At 49.5% G+C, this 26,230-nt stretch overlaps 2 protein-coding genes across 3 annotated transcripts in view; one reads left to right on the forward strand and one right to left on the reverse strand.

Moving 5' to 3' along the window:
* LOC139228089 (tyrosine-protein phosphatase non-receptor type 22-like) overlaps nucleotides 1-9,992 on the reverse strand; it is a 104,068-nt gene extending 94,076 nt beyond the window's left edge. For both annotated transcript variants that reach the window (XM_070859269.1, XM_070859270.1), the window contains exon 1: nucleotides 9,753-9,992. In XM_070859269.1, the coding sequence (XP_070715370.1) occupies nucleotides 9,753-9,842 (90 nt within the window). In that variant the 5' untranslated portion in view covers nucleotides 9,843-9,992. The remainder of the gene's footprint in view (nucleotides 1-9,752) is intronic.
* A 14,675-nt stretch (nucleotides 9,993-24,667) lies between these two features.
* Nucleotides 24,668-25,789, forward strand: LOC139228046 (chymotrypsin-like elastase family member 2A). Its single transcript, XM_070859193.1, has one exon. It carries the CDS (start codon nucleotides 24,668-24,670, stop codon nucleotides 25,787-25,789), a length of 1,122 nt encoding a protein of 373 aa, XP_070715294.1.
* Nucleotides 25,790-26,230: the final 441 nt, after the last annotated feature.

The following is a 26,230-nucleotide window of genomic DNA, read 5'->3' on the forward strand; positions in this document are numbered from 1 at the left end:
CTTGTACTCGAAGCCCCTATTTATATCGTGCCGGCCTTTTCTCACATCTTTATGTAGCCGTGGCCATACTCTCAGGGAATGATGGATCGAAACCCTTGGTCTTTATGTTAATCCACACGCTTCAGTGCCTTTCCATTGAGTTTACAGCAGTTGAGGGAGTGGGGGGGGGGGGTTGGTGAGCAGAAGGGGAGCGTTCCTTGCGCAGGTAAGTGTGCATTACTCTGCAACAGATGAGGTAGTGAGGGCTCTCATGCTACAGTGCGGTTTCCTCACAGGATGTGTGGTAGATATTATTCAGCCAATCAGGTTGTTGGCACGACTGGTTGGTCAATGCCCCAATGCGTGCTGCATCAAGCACAGTCAGTCCTGGAACAGTTTGGGGTCTGCTTGTTCCAAAAGGCATTTAGCAAACTGCTCATCCCTTTGCAAGATCAAGGACCAGCGATGTGCCTTCTAAATACTGCGCTGGTATTTCAAACGTTAAAATACCATCAATTACAATTTGGTACAAGTTTTTACTCATTTTTTTAATATAAAGACTTATTTTAACCAGGAATTTTAGTGACAGCACATTGTTCAACCTGATATTTTTATTACCTCAATAGTTCAAAACCCTTTACAAAAGGCCACAGACAGGCTGGTGGAATGGGTGGACACGTGGCAGGTGAAATTTAACGCAGAAAAGTGATATATTTTGGTAGAAATAATGAGGAAAGAAAATATAAACTAAAGGGTACAATCCTAAAGGGGGTGTATGAACAGAGAGACCTGGGGGGGGGGGTGTGTGCACACATCGTTGAAGGTGGCAGGGCAGGTTGAGAAAGCATTAAAAAAGTTTACGGGATCCTGGGTTTCATGAATAGAGGATAGGGGGAGAAATTCAGGGTCTCAGAGACCCGTTACTGCCCGTTTACAGAATCCTGTGGCCGCCACTTTGTGGTCATCTGGCCACCCCGACCCAAATTCAGGTCAGGGATTTTTCGGCCTGGACCCGATTCCGCCCGATGCTGATGATCGGCACAAGTGCGTCATTAGAATGTGCACCGCTGCTCTGCCTCACCTGAAAAATAAACCGAGCGAAATTCACCTCACAACATCACCGCGTGGTGCCTCCAACAGCTTTCTCTGGCCGTGCGCCTTCTCTGGAGTGAGTGCGGCCTAGTAGCGCGGCGGCCCTTCGAGGAGAGGGTGCATTGCCGCGGCCACCATGTCGGCCGACAAGACCGTGCCCACGGGTTCAGCCGGGCCGCCAATGGGCAGCCTGGCACTCCCTCTTGGGTGCCAGGCCGCTGGCCCGGCCGAAACCCTCCCTGGTCGAAGATTTAACATGACTGACTCTCTCCCCTTTAACGGAGGGGAGAGAGCGTGGTGACGCACAGGCGCTGTGACATCACCAACGCTGAGTGACAGCGGCGGAGTCCCGGTCCCGACCCAAATTCAGCTCCTCAGCCTGCCTTCCTGCCGATCTCCCGCCTCCACTATGACCAACTTCCTGAAAATCGATCGGAAGGCCGTCCCATGGATCCCGGCGGTAAAACCAGGTAAAAAGTCATAGGTGTGCCAGCTTTCTGGCATACCTGAACTTCGGCCCCTTGGAGTACAAAAGCAAGGAAATTATGATGAACATGTAAAAAAAAACACTGGTTTGGCCTCAACGGGAGTATTGTGTCCAATTCTGGGCACGGCACTTTAGGAAGGATGTGAAGGCCTTAGAAAGGGAGCAGAAAAGATTTACGAGAATGGTTCCAGGGATGAGGGACTTCAGTGACAGGGATAGACTGGAGAAGCTGGGGTTGTTCTCTTTGGAGCAGAGAAGGTTGAGAGGAGATTTGATCGAGGTGTTCAAAATCATGAGGGGTCTGGACAGAGTAGATCGAGAGAAACTGTTCCCATTGGTGGAAGGGTCGAGAACCAGAGGACACAGATTTAAGGCGATTGACAGAAGAACCAAAGGCGACATGAGGGAAAACATTTTTACGCAACGAGTGGTTAGGATCTGGAATGCGCTGCCTGAGAGGGTGGTGGAGGCAGACTCAATCGTGGCTTTCAAAAGGGAGTTGGATAAGTCCCTGAAGGAAAAAGATCGATGGGCCGAATGGCCTTCTTCCATGGTGTAAGCATTCTATGATTCTATAAGGGAGGGGTACCAGTTATAGGTTATAATTTCATTTACTTTGGACTAACAGCATAACAACTTGCATTTATATAGTGCCTTTATCGTTGTAAAACATCTCAAGGCATTTCACAGGAGCATGATTAAACAAAATTTGACACTGAGCCACATAAAGAGAAATCAGGGCAGGTAACCGATTTTAAGGAACGTCTTAAAGGTGGAGAGAGGCGGAGAGGTTTAGGGAGGGAATTAAAGAGCTTGGGGCCCAAGCAGCTGAAGGCACGGCCACCGATGGTGGAGCGATTATAATCCGGGTGGTTAAGAAGGCAGAACTGTGATGTTACAGGGTGCAGTGAACAAAAGGATTGACCTCAGTTGTGCAACTGCGTAGATAAACGTCAACTATTATGCACAAGTCAAAAATTAGAACACAATGAACAGAACTAAATTTGGGACACGGAAGCTCAAAAGGGGAGCTAAGAATATTGATATACACCTTCAACTGCCTGAAAATAATGATGGTGATGAAGAAAAGATAGAATTTTGGTGGACTAAGTTTTCAGAGTCCTGTTATAGAAACATAGAACATAGGGGCAGGAGTAGGCCATTCGGCCCTTTGAGCCTGCACCGCCATTCAATGAGTTCATGGCTGAACATGCAACTTTAGTACTCCATTCCTGCTTTCTCGCCATACCCCTTGATCCCCCTAGTAGTAAGGACTACATCGAACTCCTTTTTGAATATATTTAGTGAATTGGCCTCAACAACTTTCTGTGGCAGAGAATTCCACAGGTTCACCACTCTGGGTGAAGAAGTTTCTCCTCATCTCGGTCCTAAATGGCTCACCCCTTATCCTCAGACTGTGACCCCTGGTTCTGGACTTCCCCAACATTGGGAACATTCTTCCTGCATCTAACCTGTCTAAACCCGTCAGAATTTTAAACGTTTCTATGAGATCCCCTCTCATTCTTCTGAACTTCAGTGAATACAAGCCCAGTTGATCCAGTCTTTCTTGATATGTCAGTCCTGCCATCCTGGGAATCAGTCTGGTGAACCTTCGCTGCACTCCCTCAATAGCAAGAATGTCCTTCCTCAAGTTAGGAGACCAAAACTGTACACAATACTCCAGGTGTGGCCTCACCAAGGCCCTGTACAACTGTAGTAACACCTCCCTGCCCCTGTACTCAAATCCCCCTCGCTATGAAGGCCAACATGCCATTTGCTTTCTTAACCGCCTGCTGTACCTGCATGCCAACCATCACCCACTGTGTTCGCTGACCTACATTGGCTCCCGGTCCGGCAATGCCTCCATTTTAAAATTCTTATCCTCGTGTTCAAATCCTTCCATGGCCTCCTCGCCCCTCCCTATCTCTGTAATCTCCTCCAGCCCCACAACCCCTCAAGATCTCTGCGCTCCTCTAATTCTGGCCTCTTTCGCATCCTGATATGGTTTAGGTTCCCTTCACACTTGTTCCAAAATTCTCTCGGCAAGAGATTTGGGAAGCAAGTTAGAAGCATTAGGAACAGGACGAGGCCATTCAGCCACTCAAGCCAGTTCCACCATTCAATCAGATGGTGCCTATCGACTCCCATTTTCTAGTCTTTGCTCCGTACCCCTCCATACCCTTACCCAACAAAAATACATCGATCTCAGTCTTGGAAGCTCCATTTGACCCCCCGGCATCCACAACCTTTCGGGGGAAGAGAGTTCCAGATTACCAGCACCCTTTGTGCTTCCTGACATCACCCTAAACGGCCTGGCTCTAATTTTAAGGTTCTGCCCCTTGTTCTGGACTCCCCCCACCAGAGGAAATAGTTTCTCTCGATCTACCCCATCAACTCCTTTCAAAATCCTAAAAACCTCAATCAAATCACCCCTTAACCTTCTATATTCCAGGGAACACAAGCCCAGTTTATGTAATCTCTCCTCATAATCTAACCCTTGGAGCCTGGGTAACATTCGGGTGACTCTGTGCTGCGGTCCTTCCAAGGCCAGTATATGCGAAGGTGTGGGGCCCAGACTGTACCCAGTGCTCCAGATGTGGTCTAACCAGGGCTTTGTGTAGCGACAGTAAAAATTCCTCCTCTTTATAGTCTAGCCTTCAGTTATAAAGTCGAACATTCCATCAGTCTTTATGATTATGTTTTGTTACTGACTACATTTTGACGATGTGTGTACACGGCCCCTCAATCTCTTTGGACCAATGCTGTTCTGAGCTTTTCACCATTTCAGTAACACTCGGATCTACCCTTTAATGAATGACCTCACACTTACCTGCGCTGAAATCCACCTGCTACAGTTGTGCCCATTCACTGAATCTATCGATGTCTCTCTGTAATTTTATTCTCCCGTCTACACTACTGACTGTGCTGCCAATCTTTGTGTCATCAGTAAACTTGGATGGATGGCTCTCTATTGTGATATCCAAGTCATTAAATCAATATGACTATTAAGAATATGAGAGTAAATTAGCAAAAGACATAAAAACAGATTGTAAACATTTCTATAGGTGTGTAAATAGGAAGAGATTAATGAAAGTAATTAGAGGCAGAGACGCGAGAAATGATAATGGCAATAAGGGAAATGACAGAGACATTAAACAAATACTTTGTATCTGTCTTCATGGTAGAAGACATAAAAAACATTCCGGAAATAATGGGGAACCAAGGATTGAGAGAGAATGAGGAACTTAAAAAAATCAGTACAAGTAAAGACATAGTACGGGAGAAATGAATGGGACTAAGTGACAAGTCCCCTAAACTCGACAACCTTCATCCTCGGGTTTTAAAAGTGGTAGCTGCAGAGATAGTGGGTGCACTGGTATTAATGTTCCAGAACTCCCTCTATTCTAGAACATTCCCCACGGATTGGAAGGTAGAAAACATAACCCCGCTGTTTAAGAAAGGAGGAAGAGAAAAAACGGGGAACTATAGGCCAGTTAACCTGACATCAGTAGCAGGCAAAATGCTAGAATCTGTTATTGGGGATATGGTAACAGGGCACTTAGAAAATCTTAACATGATTAGGCAGAATCAACAAGGTTTTATGAAAGAGAAATCATGTTTGGCAAATCTGTTTGAGTTTTTTGAAGATGTAACAGTAGGATGGATAAGGGGGAACCAGTGGATATAATGTATTTGGATTTCCAAAAAGCATTCGATAAGGTGCCACAGAAGAGGTTATTCAAAGAATCATTAGAAATTTACAGCACGGAAGGAGGACATTTCGGCCCATTGTGTCCCGCGCCGGCCGACAAAGAGCTATCCCAGCCTAATCCCACTTTCCAGCTCTCGGTCCGTAGCCCTGTAGGCTACGGCACTTCAAGTGCACATCCAAATACTTTTAAAATGTGGTGAGGGTTTCTGCCTCTACCACCCTTTCAGGCAGTGAGTTCCAGACCCCCACCAGCCACTGGGTGAAAAAATTTCCCCTCAAATCCCCTCTAAACCTCCTACCAATTACTTTCAATCTATGCCCCCTGGTTGTTGACCCCTCTGCTAAGGGAAATAGGTCCTTCCTATCCACTCTATCTCGGCCCCTCATAATTTTAAATACCTCAATAAGGTCTCCCCTCAACCTTCTCTGTTCCAAAAAAAACAAACCTAGCCTATCCAATCTTTCCTCATAGCTAAAATTCTCCAGTCCAGGCTACATCCTCGTAAATCTCCTCTGTACCCTCTCTAGTGCAATCACATCTTTCCTGTAATGTGGTGACCAGAACTGCACACAGTACTCTAGCTTGGCCTAACTGGTGTTTTCTATAGTTCAAGCATAACCTCCCTGCTCTTATATTCTATGCCTCGGCTAATAAAGGCAAGTATTCTGTATGCCTTCTTAACCACCTTATCTACCTGGCCTGCTACCTTCAGGGATCTGTGGACCTGCACTCCAAGATCCCTTTGTTCCTCTACACTTCTCAGTGTCCTACCATTTAATGTGTATTCCCTTGTTTGGTTAGCCCCTCCCTAAATGCATTACCTCACACTTCTCCAGACTGAATTCCATTTGCCACTGTTCTGCCCACCTGACCAGTTCATTACATAAAATTAGTAACATATGGGATTGGGGTAATATACTAGCATGGATTGAGGATTGGTTAACGGACAGAAAACAGAGAGTAGGAATAAACAGGACTTTTTTGGATTGGCAGACTGTAACTAGTGGGGTACCACAAGGATCAGTGCTTGGGTCTCAGCTATTCACAATCTATATCAATGATTTGGATGAAGGGACGGAGTGTAACGGATCCAAGTTTGCTGATGATACAAAGTTAGGTGGGAAAGTAAGCTGTGAGGAGGACACAAAGAGGCTGCAGCGAGATATAGGCAGGTTGACTGAGTGGGCAAGAACATGGCAAATGGAATACAATGTGGGAAAGTGTTAAATTATCCATTTTAATAGGAATAACAAAAAAGGAAAATATTTTCTGAATGGTGAGAGATTGGGAAATGTTGGTGTTCAGAGGGACCTGGGTGTCTTTGTACACCAATCACTGAAAGTTAACATGCAGGTACAGCAAGCAATTAGGAAGCAAATGGTATGTTGGCCTTTATTACAAGAGGATTTGAGTATAAGAGTAAAGATGTCTTACTGCAATTATATCGGGCCCTGGTGAGACCACACCTGGAGTATTGTGTGCAGTTTTGGTCTCCTTACGCAAGGAAAGACATACTTGCCTTAGAGGGAGTGCAACGAAGGTTCACCAGACTGATTCCTGGGATGGGGGATTGCCCTATGAGGAGAGATTGAGCAGACTAGGCTTATATTCCCCAGAGTTTAGAAGAATGAGAGGTGATCTCATTGAAATATATAAAATTCTTAAGGGGCTTGACAGGTTAGATGTAGGGAGGATGTTTCCCCTGGCTGGGGAGTCTAGAACCAGGGGTCACAGTCTCAGGATAAGGGGTCAGCCATTTAGGACTGTAATGAGGAGAAATTTCTTCACTCAAAGTGTGGTAAGTCTTTGGAATTTCTACCCCAGAGGGCTATGGATGCTCAGTCGTTAAGTATATTCAAGACAGAGGTCGATACATATTTGGGAACAAAGGGAATTAAGGGATATGGGGATAGTGCGGGAAGGTGGAGTTGAGGTAGAAGATCAGATGATCATGTTGAATGGTGGAGCAGGCTCGAGGGGCCGAATGGCCAACTCCTGTTCCTAATTCTAATGTTCTTATTAATAAATATAGTGAGCAGTTCAGGTTCCAGCACAGATCCTCGTGGGACACCACTAGTCACTTACATACCCATTATCCTTACTCTCTGTCTGCTACCGCCTAACCAATCTCCTAACCAGGTCACTAATTTGCCTTCGATTCCCTGAGCTATCACAGACATTGATAGACGTCAGGGCCCACTGTTAAATAATGTAGAAATAAAAAGAAATTGATAAAATGCTGGAAAACTGGTAAAAAGAAACAAAAATTGCTGGAAATGTACAGAATAATCAATCTCTGAAATAAATACTGGAATAAAATGAGATGGAACTTGGATTTATGTCCTATTTGTAATCGGCAGTTTTAGCGAGAGCAATATCAGGTTTTATATTTGACTTGAAGTGTCACTCGTCAAGCTGGGATTGTTCACCTTCAAGCAGAGAAGGTTAAGGGGAGATTTGATAGAGGCGTTCAAAATTATAAGGGGTTTTGACAGAGTAAATCAGGAGAAATTGTTTCCAGGGGCAGGAGGGTCGGTAACCAGAGGGACACAGATTGACGATAATCGGTGATAGAACCAGAGGGGGAGATGAGGAGAATGTTTTTACGCAGTGAGTTGCTGTGATCGGGAACACGCTGCCTGAAAGGGCGGTGGGAGCAGATTCAATAGTAACTTTCAAACCGGGAATTGGATAAATACTTGAAGCAGAAAAATGTGCCGGGCTGTGGGGAAAGAGCGGGGGGAGTGGGACTGATTGGATCGCTCTGTCACAGAACCGGCACAGGCTCGATGGGCCGAATGGCCTCCTTCTGTGTGTAAGATTCTATGATTCTATGACCACCAGCGGTGCAGGTTTATACATACATAATACACACACACACAAACAGGCACTGAACAAAATGCTGTATGGGAGGATGTGAAGGATATTTCAGGAGGCTGCATTCTCTACATTCCCCGACAAATGACCTTGTCCCTCAAGTTTTACTGTTGAGGTTCATGTGGCCTCGTGTCCATTTTGAACCTGCGAGACGGCAGACTTCCCTCGCACCGAGCTGCTGCTTCTGCAGAGCCACATCACACTGCACGTTCACCAGAAACACTCCCAACCCAGCGCCCTTTGAAAATATCTTCAAACACCTTCAGAATGGTCATTTTATGACTTTCACTGAGATGTGGACACTTGGGAATTAAAAAGGGGTTGGAATAATTTTGGTCCGAATTTAACATAAGCTTACTTTACAGAAAAGGATCATTTTGAAGGTTAAATCCAGACACGGTGGTTTCAAACTTTTCCGTGTAGGCAAACCCCTCAAAAAAACATACCCTGTAAATACTGACACACTCCCGGCGACCCCCTGTAAATACTGACACACTCCCGGCGACCCCCTGTAAACACTGACACACTCCTGGGGACCTCCTGTAACTACTGACATTCTCCCAGGGACCTCCTGTAAATACTGACACACTCCCGGGGACCCCCTGTAAATACTGACACACTCCCGGGGACCTCCTGTAAACACTGACACACTCCCGAGGACCCCCTGTAAACACTGACACACTCCCGGGGACCCCCTGTAAATACTGACACTCCCGGGGACCCCCTGTAAATACTGACACACTCCCGGCGACCCCCTGTAAATACTAGCACACTCCCAGGGCCCCCTGTAAATACTGACACACTCCTGGGGACCCCCTGTAAATACTGACACACTCCCAGGGACCCCCTGTAAATACTGACACACTCCCGGGGACCCCCTGTAAACACTGATACACTCCCGGGGACCCCCTGTAAACACTGACACACTCCCGGGGACCCCCTGTAAATACGGACACACTCCCGGGGACCCCCTGTAACTACTGACATTCTCCCAGGGACCCCCTGTAAATACTGACACACTCCCGGGGACCCCCTGTAAATGCTGACACACTCCCGGAGACTGCCTGTAAATACTGGCACACTCCCAGGGACCCCCTGTAAATGCTGACACACTCCCGGAGACCGCCTGTAAATACTGACACACTCCCCGGGACCCCGTTCAATTATTGAGACTCACACAGACCCTTCAGTTTCCCCCCCCCCCCCTCTCACTCCCCCTATAAAAGTGACACACTGGCATAGACCTCCTATCCAAACTTCTACAAGTCAGTGTGGAGCCACCATTGATGGAACACAGCGCTATCATTGCAAGCAAACTTTTTGTTGTTGGTGAAACTTGTAAGCGAGTCAATCTTCACAGAAAAAAGCAGAGAGATCAGAAAGTGACGGTTCATATCCCCCAGGGTACAGGGACTCTCATGTCTCGACCTCTCAGTAGAGGGAGACCCACTGCCTCCCTCTCCCACCTGTTCACCCCAAACGTTTTGTTCATTTCTACCTGTCAGTATGGCCTGCTCAGTCTCACCCCCCCTGTCAGCAGCCGCTCCAATTCAAAGCACCTCCCCCCAGGTTTTTCCAAAAGCAGACTCAACAAGTGGTCTTACCAGGAATTCCCCGGAGATGTTCTCCTCCCTGCCGGATTTCTTGTTCTGCACCTGTTTGAGGAATTTCAGGAGGACGCTGCCCTGGTCCATGCTGGAAGTTGGGAATCTGCGCCCAGAGCTCCCCGTGACATGACCAAGGGCTGAGAGCTCAAGTGGCCAGAAAGGGCAGGGCTCGGTGCTGCATGTCTGCGGTTTCACTCAACGCATGAAGCGTCTTGAGGAAAATCAACTAACTCACTGTTGCTGTGGTCAGAGAGGGGAAATAGACGCGCTCCCACTGGGTCCTAGTGCCCCGGCTGCAGCACACAAACACAGGAACATTGCCTTCACAGAGAATTGTTTAGCAAACACTTTAAAATCATTTGAACTTTAGCTGCCTCTAAAGTTTTACTTCCCTTTTTTTACTCGAGATTGTTCTTAAACATTAAACAATTTAATTTAGGGAATTGTGATCGACTTGTAACATAACCTTAATATAACTTCAGACATTTAATCTTTGCCTTTTTCCATTTTAAGTACTAAACAGATCATTTTATTTCTTCCCTGGTGTGTGTGTGTCTCGGACTGTGTGTGAGTGTGTCTGCCTGTATGTATCTGTGAGTGTGTGTGTGTCTCGGACTGTGTGTACCTGCGAGTGTGTGTCTGTGTATCTGTGAGTGTGTCTGTCTGTTTGTATCTGTGAGTGTGTGTGTGTCTGTGTATCTGTGAGTGTGTCTGTCTGTTTGTATCTGTGAGTGTGTGTGTGTCTGTGTGTACCTGCGAGTGTGTGTCTGTGTATCTGTGAGTGTGTCTGTCTGTTTGTATCTGTGAGTGTGTGTGTGTCTGTGTGTACCTGCGAGTGTGTGTCTGTGTATCTGTGAGTGTGTCTGTCTGTTTGTATCTGTGAGTGTGTGTGTGTCTGTGTGTACCTGCGAGTGTGTGTCTGTGTATCTGTGAGTGTGTCTGTCTGTTTGTATCTGTGACTGTGTACCTATCTGTGTGGTTCTGTGAGTGTGTGTCTGTCTGTGTATCTGCGAGTGTGTGTGTGTGTCTGTAAGTGTGTGTGAGTGTGTGCATCTGTACGTGTGTGTGTGTGTGTGTGTGTGTGTTTTATTCCATGTTCTGTTTTTTTTAATGTTGATCGGTTGTGTAAGTTCTTCCTGGTCTGACCAAGAATCTACACCTGAAACATTAGCTCGCCACAGCTGCTGCCTGGCCCGCTGAGAGTTCCTGATATTTTCAGGGGGTTATTCCTGCTTTATTTATGGGGCGGTGTTGGGCGGGTTTGGTAGGAGGTCAAATTTCTGCATAAACAGAAGCTGCAATTGTTGGCGGGGCAGTAACATTTGGGCCTTCGTGAATGACACAGGAAAAGAGCAGAAAGTAAAGCAAGATAATCGAGGAAATAGTGAATCAGTGAGGCCTCGACTGGAAGTGGAGGAAGGAAAAAAGCTCCACAGATTCAAGTTCCTGACAGAATTAGGGTTCCCAACCCTCCACGAATTGTAAATTAATCTTCAGAACACTGCTGGGAGCAAAAACCATGGAGAAAAAAACACTGGTGCATTAAAAATAAATGCTTTTCTTTGAACACATTGGTTTATTAGTTATAACAATATTGGAGATTGGGGGGCAAAGGTTATTTTGACTGGGTGGGCACCTCCTTTCGGATGAGACGTTAAACCACCTGCTCTCTCAGGTGGATGTAAAAGATCCCACAGCACTATTGGAAGAGCAGGGAGTTAGCCCTGGTGTCCTGGAGCCAATATTTATCCCACAAGCAACATCACTAAAACAGATTATCTGGTCATTATCACATTGCTGTTTGTGGGAGCTTGCTGTGCGCAAATTGGCTGCTGCGTTCCCCACATAACAACAGTGACTGCACTTCAGAAAAAGTACTTCATTGGCTGTAGATATGCCCATCCCTAATTGCCCCTTGAGAAGGTGGTGGTGAGCCGCCGCCTTGAACCGCTGCAGTCCGTGTGGGGAAGGTGCTCCCACAGTGCTGTTAGGGAGGGAGTTCCAGGATTGTGACCCAGCGACGATGAAGGAACGGCCGATATATTTCCAAGTCGGGATGGTGTGTGACTGGGAGGGGAACTTGGAGGGAATAGTGTTCCCATGCGCCTGCTGCCCTTGTCCTTCTATGGGGTAGAGGTGGTGGGTTTGGGAGGTGCTGCTGTTTTGATCGGTAGCACAGTGCATGGCACACACGAGCCATTGAAACACTGTCACATGACGTTTTGCGGGCTTTGGCTGCTGCAGCTTTCGGTGCTGCACCATTGGTGTTGGTGACCTGCCACCTTCCCGTTGCCCAGGGCAACGTGCATCACTGAGGCTGCTTCACCAATCTGAGAAACCATTCGGGCACCGTGTCATACTGCTGGCATGGCCTCCCACCAATGAAAACACAACCGACAACACTTCATGTGCAGAATAATCAGCCCGATGCAGGTTTAGAAAGAAGAAAGAAAGACTTGGGTTTATATAGCGCCTTTCACGACCACTGGACGTCCCAAAGCGCTTTACAGCCAATGAAGTATTTTTTGGAGTGTAGTCACTGTTGAAGCTCAGCTCACATGAAATGCAAACCGACAGTACAACTCCAGGTCCTCTGCCTGCTCTGCTGTACAGACAGCAATGAGTTCCAAGGCAACGTTTTGTGCTCCAGTATGTGAGTAACGCGAGCCGTACCGTGTGTGGGGGTGCAGCGAGCGCGGGAGGAACAGGGGACTTTGGGCCTCTGGTTCCCAAAGCTCTCCCCCACTGGGGGTTTTCCTCACCTTGTGTCTGGCTCTGTTGTGGACTCATTGATAGAGATTGATCGCAGTGATTGGCAACAACCTCATTATCGTGGTATCAACCAACATCACTAAAAACAGATCATCATCGCATTGCTGTTTCTGGGAGTTGGCTGAGCGCAAATTGGCTGCCGCCTTTCCCTACTTTACAACAGTGACTACATTTCAAAAAGTCCACGTTGGCTGTAAATCGCTTTGGAACGTGCTGAGGTTGTGAAAGGCACTATATAAATGCAGGTCTTCCTTTCATGCCACTTACAGGACAGTAGAAGGTGAACTAGAGGGACCTGGGTCTTCCATCATCCAGCAATTCCTCTGTTCCTGTGGCCATACATTCACTCCTGCCATTTCCTGCAGAATCGTGAATCGTATTTTGGAAACTGCAGGAGGAATTGTGGCAGTGTCCAATCGCAGACAAGGAACGGCGTAGACCAATGAAGATTGTGCTTCCTGATATGTGTGTAAAGTGCGTCACTGACTGGTAAGAAAGAGTTACTGCAGATTCTCTGATTGCAGTTTCTATTTCTCAGAATCAAACAGCATTGAAGGAGGCCGTTCAGCCCATCATGCCCATTTGTGGGAACTTGCTGTGCGCAAATTGGCTGCCGCGTTTCCTACATTACAACAGTGACTACGCTCCAAAAAGTACTTCATTGGCTGTAAAGCGCTTTGGGACGTCCGGTGGTCATGAAAGGACCTTAGAAAGAGCTGATCCATTTAGTCCCACTCCCGCCTGCAAATTATATCCAATTCCCGTTTGAAAATTACCATTGAAACTGCTTCCACCGCCCTTTCAGGCAGCGCATTCCAGATCACAACAACTGTGTTGAAAAATGTCTCACCTCCCTGCTGTGGCTCAGTGGGCAGCACACTCGCCTCTGAGTCAGAATGTTGTGGGTTCAAGTCCCACTCCAGGGACTTGAGCACAAAATCCAGGCTGACTCTCCCAGTGCAGTGCTGAGTGCCACACTGTTCGAAGGGCAGTACTGAGGGAGTGCTGCACTGTCAGAGGGGCAGTAGTGAGGGAGTGCCGCACTGTCGGAGGGGCAGTACTGAGGGAGTGCCGCACTGTCAGAGGGGCAGTACTGAGGGAGTGCCGCACTGTCAGAGGGGCAGTACTGAGGGAACACTGCACTGTTGGAGGTGCCGTCTTTTGGATGAGACATTAAACTGAGGCCCTGTCTGCGCTCTCAGGTGTAAAAGATCCCATGGCACACTTTTGAAGAAGACCAAGGGAGTTATTCCTGCTGTCCTGGCCAATATTTATCCCTCAGTCAACATAGCAAAAATAGATTATATGTTCATTATCACATTGCTGTTTGTGGGAGCTTGCTGTGCGCAAATTGGCTGCCGCGTTTCCCACATTACAACAGTGACTACACTTCAAAAGTACTTCATTGGCTGCAAAGTGCTTTGAGATGTCCGGTGGTCGTGAAAGATGCTATAGAAATGCAAGTCTTTCTTTCTTTTTTGGTTCTTTTGCCTCTGCAATTATTACTGCATATTGTTTGGATTTCATGCTTTTAACTAGTAACAGGGGTAGTCGAGCAGGTATGGTGACTGGATTAGTAATGTAGTAGGTCATAAGTTCAAATCCTACCTATGGCAGGATTGTGAAACTGGAGTCAAATTTCTGGTTTGGTACCAAGAAAAGAAAATGACACGAAAATTGCCGGATTGTTGTAAAAATCCAACTGGTTCACTAATGTCCTTCCGGGAAGGGAACCTGGCTCCCTTGACCAGTCTGGACTCCAGGTGACTCCTGTCGCACACTGTCAGGTGACTCAAGGACCTCAGAGCAACGAAGAAGCAGGGCGTACCTGGACAGGTGTGTGTTAGCTGGGCGTACCTGGACAGGTGTGTGTTAGCAGGATGTACCTGGACAGGTGTGTGTTAGCAGGATGTACCTGGACAGGTGTGTGTTAGCAGGATGTACCTGGACAGGTGTGTGCTAGCAGGGCATACCTGGACAGGTGTGTGTTAGCAGGATGTACCTGGACAGGTGTGTGTTAGCAGGATGTACCTGCACAGGTGTGTGTTAGTAGGATGTACCTGGACAGGTGTGTGTTAGCTGGGCGTACCTGGGCAGGTGTGTGTTAGTAGGATGTATCTGGACAGGTGTGTGCTAGCAGAGCGTATCTGGACAGGTGTGTGTTAGCAGGATGTACCTGGACAGGTGTGTGTTAGCAGGATGTACCTGGACAGGTGTGTACTAGCAGGGCGTACCTGGACAGGTGTGTGCTAGCAGGGCTTACCTGGACAGGTGTGTGTTAGCAGGATGTACCTGGACAGGTGTGTGTTAGCAGGATGTACCTGGACAGGTGTGTGTTAGCAGGATGTACCTGGACAGGTGTGTGTTAGTAGGATGTACCTGGACAGGTGTGTGTTAGCAGGATGTACCTGGACAGGTGTGTGTTAGCTGGGCGTACCTGGGCAGGTGTGTGTTAGTAGGAACCTGGGCAGGTGTGTGTTAGTAGGATGTATCTGGACAGGTGTGTGTTAGCTGGGCGTACCTGGACAGGTGTGTGTTAGTAGGATGTACCTGGACAGGTGTGTGTTAGCAAGGTGTACCTGGACAGGTGTGTGTTAGTAGGATGTACCTGGACAGGTGTGTGTTAGCAGGGCGTACCTGGAAGCGTTTCACACTTCCATTCCATCAGTTTGTTGTCAGCGGTCTTTGGCAAGAATGTAAAAGGTTTTTGCATTTTCATTAAGCTTTACTTTTGCAGGTTTTTCAAACGGCCAATCAATGAAACATCGTTAAGTGACTGAAGGATATTCTTTCAGCTCCACCATGGGTTCCTGATCACTGCGGGGCTCCGAAAAGCATCAGGATCGGTGGCCCACTGTTTCATGAGCTGCAACCAGCTCCGCTGTGACCTTGCTGGGTTGCGATTCCCATACACTCTGCTGATTGAGAGGTACAGAGCAATGAAGGATGTGATCAGCCACAACAGAACCTGCCGTTTCCTTCCTTTCTGACCTGCGAGCCGATAGATTTTGAATGCATCCTAATTTATATTAACTATTGACTGTGCAGAAAGAGCTGCTCTCTCCCGCATCTACATCACAATACACTGACAACATTGCAAATCTCCAACTCTGCAACATCAACTTTGAAACATCCGACCCCTCAAAATTGTTTTGCATTCTTATAAAGAGCTTCTTAAGCAACGTGTCCATGCTAATATTGGATGAAGTAAATATTTTTATAAAGTTTGTCAGTTTGACTCAGTGGTTAGAACTCTTGCCTCTAAGTCAGGAAGTTGTGGGTTCAAGCCCCGCTCCAGCTCTTGAACCCATAATCCAGGCTGACACATTGTCACAGGACTGAGGGAGCGCCGCACTGTCGGAAGGGTAGTACTGAGGGAGCGCCGCACTGTCGGAGGGGCAGTACTGAGGGAGCGCCGCACTGTCGGAGGGGCAGTACTGAGGGAGCGCCGCACTGTCGGAGTGGCAGTACTGAGGGAGTGCCGCACTGTCGGAGGGGCAGTACTGAGGGAGCGCCGCACTGTCGGAGGGGCAGTACTGAGGGAGCGCCGCACTGTCGGAGGGGCAGTACTGAGGGAGTGCCGCACTGTCGGAGGGCAGTACTGAGGGAGCGCCGCACTGCCGGAGGGGCAGTACTGAGGGAGCGCCGCACTGTCGGAGGGGCAGTACTGAGGGAGCGCCGCACTGTCGGAGGGGCAGTACTGAGGGAGCGCCGCACTGTCGGAGGGGCAGTACTGAGGGAGTGCCGCACTGTCGGAGGGCAGTACTGAGGGAGTGCTGCACTGTCGGAGGAGCAGTACTGAGGGAGCAGTGCACTGTTGGAGGGGCAGTACTGAGGGAGTGCCGCACTGTCGGAGGGGCAGTACTGAGGGAGCAGTGCACTGTTGGACGTGCAGTACTGAGGGAGTGCCGCACTGTCGGAGGGGCAGTACTGAGGGAGCAGTGCACTGTCGGAGGGGCAGTGCTGAGGGAGCAGTGCACTGTCGGAGGGGCAGTACTGAGGGAGTGCCGCACTGTCGGAGGGCAGTACTGAGGGAGTGCTGCACTGTCGGAGGGCAGTACTGAGGGAGCGCCGCACTGCCGGAGGGGCAGTACTGAGGGAGCACCGCACTGTAGGAGGGGCAGTACTGAGGGAGCGCCGCACTGCCGGAGGGCAGTACTGAGGGAGCACCGCACTGTCGGAGGGCAGTACTGAGGGAGCGCCGCACTGCCGGAGGGCAGTACTGAGGGAGCACCGCACTGTCGGAGGGCAGTACTGAGGGAGCGCCGCACTGCCGGAGGGCAGTACTGAGGGAGCGCTGCACTGTCAGAGGTGTCATCTTTCGTATGAGATGTTAAACCGAGGCTGCTCTCTCAGGTGGATATAAAAGAATGCACGGCCACTGTTGAAAGAAGAGCAGGGGAGTTCTTCCTGGTGTCCTGCTCAACATTGATCCTGCATCCAAAACATATTCCCTGGTCGTTGATGTCATGGTTGTTAGTGGGTGCTTGCTATACAGCAATTCAAAGGTAATTAGTTGGCTGTGAAGTATTGTGGCATAGGGGGCGATATAACAGTGAGTAAACTTTAACATTGTTGTTGCCTATCCAAGGGTTAAGTCATGGCAGGACAGCTCGGTCACGTGTTATGCTCCTCCTGTACCATATGGGAACTCAGGGACGACACCAGTGTTCCTGACGACTACGTGTGCGGGAAGTATATCCTCCTCCAGCTCCTGACGGACCGCGTTGCGGAGTTGGAGCTGAGGGTGGATTCACTCTGGAGCATCCACGATGCTGAGAATGACGTGAGTATCACGTGTAGCGAGTTGGTCGTACCGCAGGGAAAGGGTCCACAGCCAGATAGGGAATGGAAGACCAACAGGAAGAGCAGTGCAAGGAAGGTAGTGCAGGGGTCCCCTGTGGTCATCCCCCTGCAAAACAGATACACTGCTTTGGGTACTGTTGAGGGGGATGACTCATCAGGGGAGGGCAGCAGCAGCCAAGTTCATGGCACCGTGGCTGGCTCTGTTGCACAGGAGGGCAGGAAAAAGAGTGGGAGAGCAATAGTGATAGGGGATTCAATTGTAATGGGAATAGATAGGCGTTTCTGCGGCCGCAACCGAGACTCCAGGATGGTATGTTGCCTCCCTGGTGCAAGGGTCAAGGATGTCTCGGAGCGGCTGCAGGACATTCTAAAAAGGGAGGGAGATCAGCCAGTTGTCGTGGTGCACATTGGTACCAACGACATAGGTAAAAAAAGGGATGAGGTCCTACAAAACGAATTTAAGGAGCTAGGAGCTAAATTAAAAAGTAGGACCTCAAAAGTAGTAATCTCGGGATTGCTACCAGTGCCACGTGCTAGTCAGAGTAGGAATCGCAGGATAGCGCAGATGAATATGTGGCTTGAGCAGTGGTGCAGCAGGGAGGGATTCAAATTCCTGAGGCATTGGAACCGGTTCTGGGGGAGGTGGGACCAGTACAAACCGGACGGTCTGCACCTGGGCAGGACCGGAACCAATGTCCTAGGGGGAGTGTTTGCTAGTGCTGTTGGGGAGGAGTTAAACTAATATTGCAGGGGGATGGGAACCAATGCAGGGAGACAGAGGGAAATAAAAAGGAGGCAAAAGCAAAAGACAGAAAGGAGATGAGGAAAAGTGGAGGGCAGAGAAACCCAAGGCAAAGAACAAAAAGGGCCACTGTACAGCAAAATTCTCAAAGGACAAAGGGTGTTAAAAAAACAAGCCTGAAGGCTTTGTGTCTTAATGCAAGGAGTATCCGCAATAAATTGGATGAATTAACTGTGCAAATAGATGTTAACAAATATGATGTGATTGGGATTACGGAGACGTGGCTCCAGGATGATCAGGGCTGGGAACTCAACATCCAGGGGTATTCAACATTCAGCAAGGATAGAATAAAAGGAAAAGGAGGTGGGGTAGCATTGCTGGTTAAGGAGGAGATTAAGGCAATAGTTAGGAAGGACATTAGCTTGGATGATGTGGAATCTATATGGGTAGAGCTGCAGAACACCAAATGGCAAAAAACGTTAGTGGGAGTTGTGTACAGACCTCCAAACAGTAGTAGTGATGTTGGGGAGGGCATCAAACAGGAAATTAGGGGTGCATGCAATAAAGGTGCAGCAGTTATAATGGGTGACTTTAATATGCACATAGATTGGGCTAACCAAACTGGAAGCAATACGGTGGAAGAGGATTTCCTGGAGTGCATAAGGGATGGTTTTCTAGACCAATATGTCGAGGAACCAACTAGGGGGGAGGCCATCTTAGACTGCGTGTTGTGTAATGAGAGAGGATTAATTAGCAATCTCGTTGTGCGAGGCCCCTTGGGGAAGAGTGACCATAATATGGTGGAATTCTGCATTAGGATGGAGAATGAAACAGTTAATTCAGAGACCATGGTCCAGAACTTAAAGAATGCTAACTTTGAAGGTATGAGGCGTGAAGTGGCTAGGATAAATTGGCGAATGATACTTAAGGGGTTGACTGTGGATGGGCAATGGCAGACATTTAGAGGCCGCATGGATGAACTACAACAATTGTACATTCCTGTCTGGCGTAAAAATAAAAAAGGGAAGGTGGCTCAACTGTGGCTATCAAGGGAAATCAGGGATAGTATTAAAGCCAAGGAAGTAGCATACAAATTGGCCAGAAATAGCAGCGAACCCGGGGACTGGGAGAAATTTAGAACTCAGCAGAGGAGGACAAAGGGTTTGATTAGGGCAGGGAAAATGGAGTACGAGAAGAAGCTTGCAGGGAACATTAAGACGGATTGCAAAAGTTTCTATAGATATGTAAAGAGAAAAAGGTTAGTAAAGACAAACGTAGGTCCCCTGCAGTCAGAATCAGGGGAAGTCATAACGGGGAACAAAGAAATGGCAGACCAATTGAACAAGTACTTTGATATTCACTAAGGAGGACACAAACAACCTTCCGGATATAAAAGGGGTCGGAGGGTCTAGTAAGGAGGAGAAACTGAGGGAAATCCTTATTAGTCGGGAAATTGTGTTGGGGAAATTGATGGGATTGAAGGCCGATAAATCCCCAGGGCCTGATGGACTGCATCCCAGAGTACTTAAGGAGGTGGCCTTGGAAATAGCGGATGCATTGACAGTCATTTTCCAACATTCCATTGACTCTGGATCAGTTCCTATGGAGTGGAGGGTAGCCAATGTAACCCCACTTTTTAAAAAAGGAGAGAGAGAGATAACAGGGAATTATAGCCTGACACCGGTAGTGGGTAAAATGATGGTATCAATTATTAAGGATGTCATAGCAGTGCATTTGGAAAGAGCTGACATGATAGGTCCAAGTCAGCATGGATTTGTGAAAGGGAAATCATGCTTGACAAATCTTCTGGAATTTTTTGAGGATGTTTCCAGCAGAGTGGACAAGGGAGAACCAGTTGATGTGGTATATTTGGACTTTCAGAAGGCTTTCGACAAGGTCCCACACAAGAGATTAATGTGCAAAGTTAAAGCACATGGGATTGGGGGCAGTGTGCTGACATGGATTGAGAACTGGTTGTCAGACAGGAAGCAAAGAGTAGGAGTAAATGGGGACTTTTCAGAATGGCAGGCAGTGACTAGTGGGGTACCGCAAGGTTCTGTGCTGGGGCCCCAGCTGTTTACACTGTACATTAATGATTTAGACGAGGGGATTAAATGTAGTATCTCCAAATTTGCGGATGACACTAAGTTGGGTGGCAGTGTGAGCTGCGAGGAGGATGCTATGAGGCTGCAGAGCGACTTGGATAGGTTAGGTGAGTGGGCAAATGCATGGCAGATGAAGTCTAATGTGGATAAATGTGAGGTTATCCACTTTGGTGGTAAAAACAGAGAGACAGACTATTATCTGAATGGTGACAGATTAGGAAAAGGGGAGGTGCAATGAGACCTGGGTGTCATGGTACATCAGTCATTGAAGGTTGGCATGCAGGTACAGCAGGCGGTTAAGAAAGCAAATGGCATGTTGGCCTTCATAGCGAGGGGATTTGAGTACAGGGGCAGGGAGGTGTTGCTACAGTTGTACAGGGCCTTGGTGAGGCCACACCTGGAGTACTGTGTACAGTTTTGGTCTCCTAACCTGAGGAAGGACATTCTTGCTATTGAGGGAGTGCAGCGAAGGTTCACCAGAATGATTCCCGGGATGGCGGGACTGACCTATCAAGAAAGACTGGATCAACTGGGCTTGTATTCACTGGAGTTCAGAAGAATGAGAGGGGACCTCATAGAAACGTTTAAAATTCTGACGGGGTTAGACAGGTTAGATGCAGGAAGAATGTTCCCAATGTTGGGGAAGTCCAGAACCAGGGGACACAGTCTAAGGATAAGGGGTAAGCCATTTAGGACCGAGATGAGGAGAAACTTCTTCACCCAGAGAGTGGTGAACCTGTGGAATTCTCTACCACAGAAAGTTGTTGAGGCCAATTCACTAAATATATTCAAAAAGGAGTTAGATGAAGTCCTTACTACTCGGGGGATCAAGGGGTATGGCGAGAAAGCAGGAATGGGGTACTGAAGTTGCATGTTCAGCCATGAACTCATTGAATGGCGGTGCAGGCTAAAAGGGCCGAATGGCCTACTCCTGCACCTATTTTCTATGTTTCTATGTTTCTGTGTTATAAATGCGAGTCCATCATCGTTCCTACACTGGATACTCCTAACTCGCTGAAGGAGGGTCATTTTCATTCGATATTGTTCCTGGAGTGACATTGCATGGAATATCAAAAAACAACAGAATAAAAGATATCTGGATAACTAAGGCTTGAATTTCTGGTCCACAGGCTTGTTACACGGACACATATATTGACAATCTTCACCCCTCAACCAACGAGACCAAAAACAATTCTTTGGTCATTCATTTGTTTCACGTTTGTGGGATCTTGCTTATGTTTTTTCTATTTGTTCTCGAGGTGAGGACGTCGCTGTCATTGACCATCACTAATTGCCCCTTGAGAAGGTGGTGGTGAGCCGCCTTCTTGAACCGCTGCAGTCCGTGTGGTGAAGGTGCTCCCACAGTGCTGTTAGGGAGGGAGTTCCAGGATTGTGACCCAGCGACGATGAAGGAACGGCCGATATATTTCCCAGTCAGGATGGTGTGTGACTGGGAGGGGAACGTGGAGGTGGTGGTGTTCCCATGCGCCTGCTGCCCTTGTCCTTCTGGTGGTAGAGGTCGTGGGTTTGGGAGGTGCTGCCGAAGAAGCCTTGGCTTGTAGATGGTACACACTGCAGCCACGGTTGTTGTGTATGCCAATACAACCAGATGATGCCAGATCTAAGAGGGTATAACTATCAGAAAAGACTGGGGCTCTTTTCTCGAGAAAAGAGAAGGCTGAGGGGTGACCTGATGGAGGTCTTTAAAGTTATGGAGGGGTTTGATAGGAGAGAGGATGTTTCCACTTGTGGGGAGACCAGAACTAGGGGCCGTCAATATAAGACACTCACTAATAAATCCAATGGTGAATTCAGGAGAAACTCCTTTTCCCAGAGAGCGGTGAGAATGTGGAACTCGCTGCCACAGGGAGGGGTTGAGGTGAATAGGTATCGATGTATTTAAGGGGAAGTTAGATAAACACATGAGGGAGAAAGGAATAGAAGGATATGGTGATGGGGTGAGATGGAGAGGGGTGGAAGGGGGCTGGTGTGGAGCATAAACCCCGGCACGGAGCGGTGGGCCCAATGACCTGTTTCTATGCTGTAACTCCTGTGCAGTACAGTTGTATTGAAGGCTGAGTGATCATATATTCCCCCCCAGGGGGCAGCAGTGAAATGAACCAGGTTTCCTTGAACGACAGCACCATTTGCTGACTGGGAAATCATATTGTTGTAGAAATAACGGTGATGCCAACCTGCAATTAAAGAAACTTGCATTTCTATAGCGCCTTTCACAACCTCAGGACATCCTAAAATGCTGCACAGCCAATTAAGTATTTTTTTAAAATGTATTCACTGTTGTAATGAAGGACAGCAAATTCCCACAAACACAATGTGAGAATGACTAGTTCATCTGTTTTAATATGTTGGTTGAGGGATAAATATTGCCCCCACGACACCGGGGAGGACTCCCCTGCTGTTCTTCGAAATTGCCTCGCGACCTTTTATGTGCATGAGAGAGTAGACGGGGCCTCGGTTTAACTTCTCACCCGAAAGACGGCACCTCCGACAGTGCTGCCTCTCCGACAGTGCAGCACTCCCTCAGTACTGCCCCTCCGACAGTGCGGCACTCCCTCAGTACTGCCCTTCCGACAGTGCGGCACTCCCTCAGTACTGCCCCTCCGACAGTGCAGCTCTCCCTCAGTACTGCCCCTCCGACAGTGCAGCTCTCCCTCAGTACTGCCCCTCCGACAGTGCGGCGCTCCCTCAGTACTGCCCCTCCGACAGTGCGGCACTCCCTCAGTACTGCCCCTCCGACAGTGCGGCACTCCCTCAGTACTGCCCTTCCGACAGTGCGGCACTCCCTCAGTACTGCCCCTCCGACAGTGCAGCTCTCCCTCAGTACTGCCCCTCCGACAGTGCGGCACTCCCTCAGTACTGCCCCTCCAACAGTGCGGCACTCCCTCAGTACTGCCCATCCGACAGTGCGGCGCTCCCTCAGTACTGCCCCTCCAACAGTGCGGCTCTCCCTCAGTACTGCCCCTCCGACAGTGCGGCACTCCCTCAGTACTGTCCCTCCGACAGTGCGGCGCTCCCTCAGTACTGCCCCTCCGACAGTGCGGCGCTCCCTCAGTACTGCCCCTCCGACAGTGCGGCGCTCCCTCAGTACTGCCCCTCCGACAGTGCGGCACTCCCTCAGTACTGCCCCTCCGACAGTGCAGCACTCCCTCAGTACTGTCCCTCCAACAGTGCGGCGCTCCCTCAGTACTGCCCCTCCGACAGTGCGGCACTCCCTCAGTACTGCCCTTCCGACAGTGCGGCACTCCCTCAGTACTGCCCCTCCAACAGTGCAGCTCTCCCTCAGTACTGCCCCTCCGACAGTGCGGCAGTCCCTCAGTACTGCCCCTCCAACAGTGCGGCACTCCCTCAGTACTGCCCCTCCGACAGTGCGGCACTCCCTCAGTACTGTCCCTCCGACAGTGCGGCGCTCCCTCAGTACTGCCCCTCCGACAGTGCGGCGCTCCCTCAGTACTGCCCCTCCGACAGTGCAGCACTCCCTCAGTACTGCCCCTCCGACAGTGCAGCACTCCCTCAGTACTGTCCCTCCAACAGTGCGGCGCTCCCTCAGTACTGCCCCTCCGACAGTGCGGCACTCCCTCAGTACTGCCCTTCCGACAGTGCGGCACTCCCTCAGTACTGCCCCTCCGACAGTGCAGCTCTCCCTCAGTACTGCCCCTCCGACAGTGCGGCAGTCCCTCAGTACTGCCCCTCCGACAGTGCGGCACTCCCTCAGTACTGCCCCTCCAACAGTGCGGCACTCCCTCAGTACTGCCCCTCCGACAGTGCGGCTCTCCCTCAGTACTGCCCCTCCGACAGTGCGGCTCTCCCTCAGTACTACACTAGGACTGTCAGCCTGGATTATGGGCTTGGGTCTTTGGAGCTTGAACCTACCACCTTCTTGACTCAGAGGTGGGAGTGCTACCCTTGAACCATAGCTGATACACAAGGATTTGGCAGAAGTGATAGTGATATATTGGGTAGGGATGAGGGGGTGGGGGGGGGAGGGCGGGGGGCTTAGGGGGGCGGGAGGGGTGAGGAGGGGGCCGGCTGACGAATGGCAATGAGCAGAGTTTGAAAACATTTAAAGCTGCAGTGACATCATAATTGCCAGTGATGTCATCGCTTCCTGGCTGAGCACATGACCCTCTCTGTGTGTCAAAGAGCTGTGATCCCACAAAGGCAAAGCTTCAGATCTGGCAAGACTCTTTCATCCTCGCCTCGCCCCCTCCTACAGAATAGAGCACAGCTTGCCCAATCTCTCAACTCAAGCAACTCAACTCAACTGAACCAACTCAACCCAACCCAACCCAACCCAACCCAACCCAACCCAACTCAACCCAACTCAACTGAACCCAACTCAACTGAACCCAACTTAACATATCTCAACCCAACCCACCTTCTGAAGGGCCCACTGTCCTCCGCCGGCCAAGATGTGTTGAGACACACCCGCGATGACATATGTCTCTGTCCTTGTGCTGGTGATCCCCATGCTTCTCCTGGACGCTCCGCTCCTGGCCCAGGGCGCCATCAAATGCGGCATTCGGAAGGTGACCAGCAAAGGAGTGACCAAGGCTGTCCGCGAGAAGGAGCAGCAGTCCGAGGCCTGGCCGTGGCAGGTGAGCCTGGAGCTGTCGGCAGAGAACCGGCACTTCTGCGGCGGGGCTATCCTGAGTGAGTACTGGGTCATCACCGCCGCCCATTGCTTCTTGCCGCCAGTCACTCACAGCCTCCAGGAGATGGTGGTGGTGGTCGGGCTCAACCGGCAGCTGAGCCCCGAGACCTGGGCGCACTACTCCAACCCTCACAACATCATCTTGCACGAGGGCTTCAATGAGCAGACGGGGGACAACGACATCGCCCTGGTGAGGATACTGGAGCCCATCGGCTTCGGGGAACATGTCACGCCCATCTGCTTCCCCCACAACGATCTCTTCTTTCAGAATCGTTGGGCTACTTGTTACATCACAGGCTGGATGAAGACAGGGGAAGGAAAGTCGGACGCCCTGCAAGAAGCCCTGGTCAGCATCATCTCTCCCAATCACTGCAATGCCACCATCTTCAGCGGCACCCTCCGATCATCCATGATGTGCATGGACTTCCATTTGAACGAGAGCGACGCCTGTCTGATAGACACCGGAGGACCCGTGGCTTGCAAGATCAAGAACAGGAGTCAGTATTTTGTGATCGGGGTGGTGAGCTGGGTGAGCGATTGCCAGCACCGTTGGCCGGGGGTCTTCACCATCACCAGGCCTTACCTCCACTGGATTGAGCACATCACCGCCCGCTATGGCAAGAAGTTCAACTTCAAGCAGTATGGCGGTGAGGCAGTGGTGATGCGGCAGAAAGCTAAGGAAGTCTTCGTCACTCAGCTCGTCCCGGAGATGAACAACATTTCGGACAACAACGCGTCGTACCTCGAGCCCACACTGGCTGCAGACAACACAACCCCAGCCACAAGCCCAACCTCCAAAACAACCGCGAGCACAGACAAAGCCACATCCGCACAAACAATTATACTGTCGGCCTCCGGGAACACCTACTCCACCTCGGTGATTGGGGTGGCACTCGTCCATCTGCGCTCAGTCCTGGTCACTATCCTGGCAACCTGACCCCCCCCCCCCACCGCCCCCCTCTGAGATGCACAGGACCACTGCTCCACTCCCAGCCCCGCCCAGCCCCCGCAGAGCTGTGACGATGCGCGAAAACGACTCAGACGTCATTCTATGAACAATAGTAGTTTTATTTCTCTGATCAGATCTGAATATTAAATATTTATCGGAATGGAAAACACAAATGGCATTGGATTTTTGTTTTCAGAAGGTTGTGGGTTCCAGACCAACCGAATGATAGGGGAGAGTGTCCATGGGCTGTGGGAGGGGATTCAATGGGTGGGTAGGGTCAGTGATAGGGGAGAGTGTGCATGGGCTGGGGGAGGGGATTCAATGGGTGGGTAGGGTCAGTGATAGGGGAGCGTGTGCATGGGCTGTGGGAGGGGATTCAATGGGTGGGTAGGGTCAGTGATAGGGGAGTGTGTCCATGGGCTGTGGGAG

This window comes from Pristiophorus japonicus, chromosome 17 (genome assembly GCF_044704955.1).
Source record: "Pristiophorus japonicus isolate sPriJap1 chromosome 17, sPriJap1.hap1, whole genome shotgun sequence".
NCBI lineage: Eukaryota > Metazoa > Chordata > Chondrichthyes > Pristiophoridae > Pristiophorus > Pristiophorus japonicus.